The sequence below is a fragment of the Portunus trituberculatus genome, chromosome 46 (genome assembly GCF_017591435.1).
Source record: "Portunus trituberculatus isolate SZX2019 chromosome 46, ASM1759143v1, whole genome shotgun sequence".
Classification (NCBI taxonomy): Eukaryota; Metazoa; Arthropoda; class Malacostraca; order Decapoda; family Portunidae; genus Portunus; species Portunus trituberculatus.
The window spans coordinates 22,442,392-22,451,140 of NC_059300.1; the positions used below are offsets into that span (position 1 = coordinate 22,442,392).

The 8,749-nt window shown below is 43.4% G+C and overlaps 1 protein-coding gene across 5 annotated transcripts in view; it reads left to right on the top strand.

Annotated features, from left to right (window-relative positions):
- The window catches only part of LOC123519936 (histone-lysine N-methyltransferase PRDM9-like), a 105,828-nt gene extending 97,079 nt beyond the window's left edge, over nucleotides 1–8,749 (top strand). For 3 of the 5 annotated variants that reach the window (XM_045281656.1, XM_045281655.1, XM_045281657.1), the window contains exon 7: nucleotides 7,764–8,748. In XM_045281656.1, coding sequence (XP_045137591.1) covers nucleotides 7,764–8,084 — 321 coding nt within the window. In that variant the 3' untranslated portion in view covers nucleotides 8,085–8,748. Of the gene's footprint in view, nucleotides 1–7,763 lie in introns of all 5 variants that reach the window. The other 2 variants (XM_045281654.1, XM_045281653.1) reach the window with 1 other exon arrangement.

Here is an 8,749-nt window from a genome sequence, read left to right on the forward strand (position 1 = left end):
CGTCCACAAGAACTCACTACTCTCAGAACAGTCTTCCTCCTGATCATATACTCGGTGGATAACAAGAGTGGTGTGTGTGCTTTGGTGAAAACATTGCCGGTGGGCTTCATCGACTATAAGGGTTGTGATGTAACTCAGGTCAGGTAGAACTATCAGAGAAGGTTCGTTGGTTCTCAAAGTGGCCCTTATCAGACCGTGTTTATCAAGAAAAGGTCGAAGTCTTGATAGTGGAGAATGTGGTTGCAAAGATGTTCCATGCCGCAGGGCATCCAGCTCGGTGCAGTAGGAAGCATTTTGTGGCAAGAATATCCAGTAGTGAAGTGAGTCCCTTCTTTCCTCTGGAGTTAGTGGGCCAGTCTTGCATGCAGCATCTTGGCAGCGTGCATTATGAGTGAAACGCCTATCCAAGGAAGACGGTTAATGGCCTGTTTGAGGGTGGAACAGTCGGTTAAGGGAAAAGGTCCAGTAGCACTGTCTTGAGGAGGTGTTGTTGCGATGGCAGTTACCCTCTTTGAAGTGGTGCTGGATTCGCTTTTCATCTCAACTTCTGCAGCAGCACTTTGTTTCCACACACAGAAGTGTTCACCTGGGGTCTCAACCGTAGACAGACCTCTCAGGAACTCAGGGCCCTTCCAGCAGCTTTGGTTGGTTATTAGATTACTGAGCGGAAGACCTCTTGTTCCTAAATCAGCAGGGTTGGTAAGTCCGTCAACGAAATGCCATTGCTCTGGGCTTGAGAACTGTTCTTCTTGAAAAGCTTACGAGTTTTTTCTGACTTAACCCCTTCAATACTGTGACACCTATGTAGGCGTCATGAAGCCCCAGTAGCATATACGTAGGCGTCATATTTCTTTTCTGAGCTTTCTTCAGTTCAGTTGTCCCATATAATGTGTTGGATACCAACTACACAAGCCGTATGCTGTCCTTAAATTCCTAGTGCTCCTCCCACCATCCTTGTCTCCACCAATCGTTAAAGATAAGCTACATGCATCCCGCCTTGTGTCTAAAATTACCCAATGGCATAGACTGTTCCCATCTCTCTCTCTCTCTCTCTCTCTCTCTCTCTCTCTCTCTCTCTCTCTCTCTCTCTCTCTCTCTCTCTCTCTCTCTCTCCTCCCTCTCTCTCTCGAAGATAAGTTACATGCGTCCCCTTGTAACATTCACACACACACACACACACACACACACACACACACACACACACACACACACACACACACACACACACACACACACACACACACACACACACACACACACACACACACACACACACACACACACAACACACACACACACAAAACAACAAATTTTCTAATCTCTCTCTCTCTCTCTCTCTCTCTCTCTCTCTCTCTCTCTCTCTCTCTCTCTCTCTCTCTCTCTCTCTCTCTCTCTCCTCTCGTTTCTCTCTCCTTCCTCCTCCCCTCTTCCTCTCGAAAGATAAGCTACATGCGTCCCGCTTGTGTCTAAAATATTAGCAAATGTCACTCTCTCTCTCTCGCTCTCTCTCACTCTCTCTTTTTCTCCGAAGAGAGAAGAGTCCACTTTCCTCTTTGAAGGCGATATAGTAATTATAAAATAGCAGCATAATACACAAAGACGACAAGTATGACAAGCTTGCACAAGTTTCCTGCACTTGGGCGCGCGGCACTACCACCCGTATATCATACAGGCGGGCTTTTTTAACATCCGGCGCGAAGGGGTTAATCCAGCAAAGTACGTCAGTGGAGTCAGTCCAGTACATTATCTTTGGATGTTGAAGGCTCAGGGCTTTGCAGGCAGTTCTCATAAATTTCACACCTATGAAGGCTACCATAAGCTCAAGTCTTGGGATGCTCAGTGGTTGGGAGAGAGGTGCCAACTTCCCTTTGGCCATCAACAAATTCAACTCCCTTCCATGGACGGCATATATCGCTGTGCAGTAGGCCTTCTGGGATGCATCACAAAAGACATTAAAAACTATATCTGGTCCAGCCAGGATGCCTGCACATTGGGGAAATGCCACCTCTCGTATGTTATGTGCATCACTCCACCATCGTTCCACCTCAGCCTTAACTGTTGGTGTAAGTTCTGTTGTCCATGATAGGTTTGCAGGATCCCTCCAGGTGTTTTGGAAGATTACCTTCCCCATGATCATCCAAGGAGTCTGTACACCGAGAGGGTCAAAGGCCTTTGATAACAAGGAGAGGAGTGCCCTCTTTGTGTGGGGTATAGACTCCTGTTCTGGTATGGATACCGCCAAACAGTCAGTTATCGTATTCCATCCCATGCCAAGTACCATTGAATTGTCAGAAGGTGTACCTGTCTGGTGCATTTTATGAAGCTCCATGCTGGCAGCAGAGAATATTTCCACTATGCCTTTCATTCTGGCATCTGCTTCCTCAATGGTGGGGAAAGAAAGACATATGTCGTCCATGTAGATTCCTTGCTCAACTTGGTGGCAGAGCTCTGGTGTTATACTGGTGAAATGATGGAGATGGGTGGTGATGGTGTGGAGCAGCATGAATGGAGAACAGGTCAGTCCAAACAGGACCCTCTGGAACCTGAGAACTTTGTCATTCCATAGAAACTGGACATGCTGGCGATCTTCTTCTCGTACAAGTATTTGATGGAATGCTGCCTTTATATCTCCTTGGCAACCCACTCAGTTGGCACGAAAGTTCAAGATGACTGACAGAAGACAGGATAGAAGATTGAAGCCAGGATCAAGGTATGAGTTGAGACTTCGGCCTATTCCATCCTTAGCCGATCCATCAAATACCACTCTGAGTTTCTCCTTTCAATATAGGCCTCGGTGGGGCATGAAGAAAGCTGAACTCTCTTGGTGAACAGGAGAATGCTCGATAACTGAGTTTCGGAAGAGATTCACCAGGTGGTCATCATACTCTAGCAGTTCCTCTGCATTTAGGCGACTTGTCATACGATCTGTCCTCGTCCTCGCTGCTCTTTGGTTTGTTATTGGCCATTCCTCAGAATTCCATACAAGATTAATTGCATAGCACTTGTTAGCTTCATTCCACTTTGGTTCTGGGTAATTTCTAGTATGCTTGACTTCTTGATCAGAGATTCTGAGAACATCTAGCTCCCAGAGAGAATCCACTCTATTCCTGTAGTAGGAGTGACAACAAGGCGAGATTCGTGGTTCTCCAGTGCCTCCATGCAACACATAGCCGAAGATCGTTTCAATAGCCTGAAGCCTTTTTGTGACTGGAATTTGGTTCCAGAGAACGATGTCATACATTTGGTCAGTTCCAACCAGAATGTCTACAGGACCTTGACCGAAGTCATCTGCTAGACTTATATTTTCCAAAACACTGAAAGAGGGAGGCTTTCTAGGCAGCAAGGGAGCACATAGATTTTCACTTTTCCACAAAAGCCACTCCACCGATGGACCACCATTCCAACTCTGGAGTGTCACCATCACTTGTTCATACTTCTTTATATTCTCAATCTTCTCCTGAAAACCAACACAGGCAAAGTATCAGAATCTGTCACAGGTAGATTTAAATCATTGGCGACAGAAGATTGAATGTAAGAAGAATCGGATCCTCCGTCGATGAGCAACTGCACTAAACGGGTGTGAGGACCAATTACTGCGACCACCAACGCAGTCGAAGTGTAGCAAAATCCTCTGGTGGTGACACTGTACCGTTGCAGATGTTGTTCATGTGGGGCTTGATTAACAGCATCCTCATTTTCTCTCTTAGTTGTTGCCCATTTTCTTTCTGGTTCTATTATGCCAGAACGAGGATGATGACTGTTGGAAAGAGGCGGTGGATGGTAAGGGGCAGCAAGTGGGGAAAGCCGCGATCTCAAGTTGTGAGGATGGAGTGATGAGTGATGAGGCTTGTTGCACAGCAGGCACGTGTTGCTTGTACACAAACGGTGGTTGTGTGGCCCCAAATATTGAAAACACAACCCTGCCTTCTTCACAACGATCCACTGCTCGTCAACCGACATTCTCTGATACTGATGGCACCTGGATAAGCTGTGTTGGGTGCGGTTGCAGGCTTGGCAGATCCAATCTCGTTTCTGAGTTGCTGGTTGTTGCTGCTGCAGGTTAAGCAAGCGAGCGAGGCCGGGCACACCTCAGGTAGGACGAGCGTAGTTCATCCAGTTCGAAGGACTTTGTGGGATTTTCAGAGTTGTAACCACAAAGGATATAAATACATGAACTCCCTTTATCAAGCTGGGGTTATGTATTTGTTCTGTAAGCACAATGCATACAATCTTAGAAATCAAAGTATAACATAAAGCTGATGTCCAACAATATAAATATCCCATTTAAGCAACACAACAGAGAAAATACATGTATATTTACATTTAAGGTAGAAATCCATGGGTGTGATACAGCAGCCCAGGTGTTGGGGTGGTAATGGTGGCAGTGGCGTCGGGCTGGACACTGGTAACCCGGTCCTGTCCACCACCTATCCTCAGCTCGGTTCCCACTCCTGGGCCCCACCGCCACTTCACCCTCGGTTGTTATCATCGACCTACACCAACTAGCCATACAGCCAGTTAACTTGACAACATTAACCCTCCAATCCTAATTACTCCAACCATCTATGAACATTATTACACCAATCACTTATAAACATATTTAATAAGGACAGACTGAGGATATTCAGTGTGGAAGAGGGAGACAGTTGAGTGTCATTGAAGAAGAGGGGATAGTTGTCTGGAAGGTTGTGTTGAGTTGATAGATGGAGAAATTGAGTTTTTGAGGCATTGAAAACTACTAGGTTTTTTCTGTCCCAATCAGAAATCTTAAAAAGATCAGAAGTCAATTGTTCTGTGTTGTCCCTGCATGATCTGTTGACTTACTGAAAGGCTGGACGTCTCTGAAAGGACATGGAAAGATGTAGGGTGGTATCATCAGCGTAGGAGTGGATAGGGCAAGAAGTTTGGTTATGAAGGTTATTAATGAATAATAGAAAAAGAGATGGTCATAGGACAGAACCCTGAGAAACACCACTGTTAATAGATTTAGGAGAAGAGGAGTGGCGGTCTACCACGGCTGCAATAGAACGGTCGGAAAGAAAACTTGAGATAAAGTTGCAGAGAGGATAGAAACTGTAGGAGGGCAGTTTTGAAATCAACGCTTTGTGCCAGACTCTATCAAAAGCCTTTGGTATGCTTAAGACGACAGCAAAAGTTTCACCGAAATCTCTAAAAAAGGATGACCAAGAATCAGTAAGGAATGCCAGAATATCACCAGTAGAGCACCCTTGATAGGAGATAAATAGATAGAAGGTTGTGAAGTGACAGATGTTTAAGAATTTTCCCATTGAGGATAGATTCAAAAACTTTAAACAAGCAAGAGATTAAAGCTATAGGATTAGAACAGTCACCCTTTTTAGGAATAGGCTGAGTGTGGGCAAACTTTGAGCAAGAAGGAAAGGTAGAAGTCAATAAACATAATTGAAAGATTTTGGCTAGGCAAGGTGCAAGCACGGAAGTAAAGTTTTGAGAACCATAGGAGGGACCCCATCAGGTCTATAAGCCTTCCGAGGCTTTAGGCCAGGGAGGGCATGGAAAACATCATTACATAGAACTTTAATTGTAGGTATGAAATAGTCAGAGAGAGGAGGAGAGGGAGGAACAAGCCCAACATGGTGGAGTTGTTAGCAAAGGTTTGAGAAAAGAGTTCAGCTTTAGAGACAAATGAGATGGCAGTGGTGCCATCAGGATAAAATAAAGGAGGGAAAGATGAAGAGTTTAAGTTGTTGGAGTTGTTTTAGGCCAGATGCCAGAAGTCATGAGGGGAATTGGAGTTTGAAAGTTTCTGACATTTTCTGTTTATGAAGGAGCGTTTGACAAGTTGAAGAACAGACTTGGCACGATTCCAAGGAAAAATACAGTGCATGAGATTCAGGAGATGGAAGGCTCAAGTATCAATTGTGGGCAACCTCTCTACCATGTATAGCTCGAGAACAGGCTGTGTTAAACCAAGGTTTAGAAGGTTTAGGTTGAGAAAAAGAACAAGGAATGTATGTCTCCATGCCAGACACTATCACCTCTGTTATGTGTTCAGCACACAGAGATGGGTCTCTGACATGGAAACAGTAATCATTCCAGGGAAAATCAGCATAATACCTCCTCAGTTCCCCCCAATTGGCAGAGGTTAAATGCCAGAGGCACCTCCACTTTGGTGGATTCTGAGGAGGAATTGGGGAAATAAGACAAGATACAGAAATGAGATTGTGATCGGAGGAGCCCAACGGAGAACATAGGGTAACAGCATAAGTAGAAGGATTAGAGATAAGGAAAAGTTCAAGAATGCTGGGCGTATCTCCAAGACTGTCAGGAATATGAGTAGGGTGTTACACCACTTGCTCTAGGTCATGGTGGATAGCAGAGTTGAAGGCTAGTTCACTAGGATGGTCAGTGAAGGGAAAGGAAAGCCAAAGCTGGTGGTGAACATTGAAATTTCCAAGGATGGAGGTCTCTGCGAAAGGGTAGAGGAACAGAATGTGCTCCACTTTGGAAGTTAAATAGTCAAAGAATAGCCAGAGGAGTTAGGGGAGAGATAAATAGCACAGATGAATTTAGTTAAAGAATGATTGTGGAGTCTAAGCCAGATGGTGGAAAACTCGAAAGATTCAGGAGCGTCGGCAAAAGAACAAGTTAGGTCGTTGCGCACATAGACAAAATATCCAGTTTTGAAGTGAAAATGAGAATAGAAAAAGTAGGGGGGAACAGAAAAGAGGGCTACTGTTGGTTGCCTCAGATAGCTGTGTTTTGTTGAGGAAAAGATGAGGTTTAGTAGAGGAGAGGTGGTGTTCTACAGATTAGAAATTAAATCTAAGATCACGAATGTTGCAGAAGTTAATGTAGAAAAAGTTGTGGGAGATGTAAAGACATTTTAGGTTGCCACCGAGAGGTCAGTCTAACCTGGGGACATTTCTGGTCCCCTCCCCAGAAGGGGACTCCGAGGCAGGATTTGGAGTTGCCATTTTGAATTTTGAATTTTAAATGAAGGGTGTTTGTGTGTGGTAAGTGCATGTAATTTTGTGTGAAGAAGTTGTCTTTAGAGGGCAGGCTGTCACTGCCCCATAGAGTTGTGAGACACAAAGGGAATATTTCAGTGAGATCACAATTAGTTTTAATGGAAGGTTCGCAGCACCCAGTGAACTAGTGTTATTAGACCTTGCTGGGAGTAAATTACTGTTTTAGTATGTGTCTACTACCTCCTCCATGAGTTGAATGTGTGTGACTTTGAAAGTTAAAAACTTCTATATGTTTATATTCCAAAAAGTAAAATTATTGATTATCACTGGTTCAAAATAAAAAAATAATGACATTACTGATGGATCAGTAAGACAGAAAAAGTAATTATTGGATACCTTATAACTTGATATTATTATTGCAATAAATCATTGTTATAATGCCCATAAATGCTTATTACCTGTTTCCTCCATCCTATTTAACAAACTGTAAATTTTGATTATGTCTATTCTTGCAGCATTGGTAACCTTTATGCATGACATGACTGTTCCAACGGTAGTACCATCTTGATTGCTGTTTTCCTCATCTCAAATTTTTTCACATGCTTCTAACATAAAGACCACATAATCTAGCATATTTTATTTTGGGTCTGATTGCTGTAATAATTATCCTTCTCAGCTTTTATTTTTATTCATGAAGTAAAATGGAGTTCTTTTTCTCACAGTTTCTATATTTTATACTTTGGTAGCATTACCTTATGTCTTCTTATGTCTTGCTATTAGTAGAGTTAGATTAAGAGTTGGATTTTCTTCCAGGAGGAACGTAAGCACGTGTGTAAAGACTGTGGGGCTGCATTCCACCGCCAGGCTATCTTAACAAGGCATAAAATGCGTCATACAGGCACAAAACCACATGCCTGCCCCCAGTGTGACTCCCACTTCTACACTCGCCAGCACCTTCGCACACATCTTGATCGCCACAATGGGCTGCGACGGTTTCCATGCAGCACCTGCAACAAGGCTTACTATTCTAAGCATGATCGTGACACCCACTACTCCAAGGTCCATTGTAAGACCCACCCTGCCCTCAAGGCTCAACCTACACTGGAGGTTAGGTCGGAGCATGTCACTGAATAATGGTGGTAATTTTCATTAACTTGAAGATTTGATATTGTTGTACATACATCCCATTTTGCACTTATTGTTAGTGGTCTCATACAGACAAAGATATGGCAGGGAAGTGTGAGCAAGGTACATGAGGTACATTTTATCTTTTGAGATAAATGAGAGTGGAAATGTACCATGTCCTGTAACACTTCTCAATTTTCATTCCCTGCTAAACTTTTTTTATCTTGCTTTTATCTTCAGTTATATGCAGTTAATAGGGGTTACTGTTCTGAAATGATTAACTGCATACCACTTACTTGTATATCTTGATGTATTTCTGGTAGTATATACCTCAGCCACAAGTTAAGCTGGGAATATTAGAGGGGATATAGATCTAGAAGTAAGATTACTTATGCTTATTGTCAAAATGCTGGAAATTAGATTTAACACTCTTATTACAACTTCTACCATTCCAGCAATGAGAGTGTAGTACAGTGTTGTAGAGGGATAATAGCTCTCTCTTGTGAAGTGTGTGTATATATATGTGTTGACAGATGATAAATTTGTGGTACTACAAATCTGTGTGTGTGTGTGTGTGTGTGTGTGTGTGTGTGTGTGTGTGTGTGTGTGTGTGTGTGTGTGTGTGTGTGTGTGTGTGTGTGTGTGTGTGTAATTCACCTCGCTCACCTGCTGGT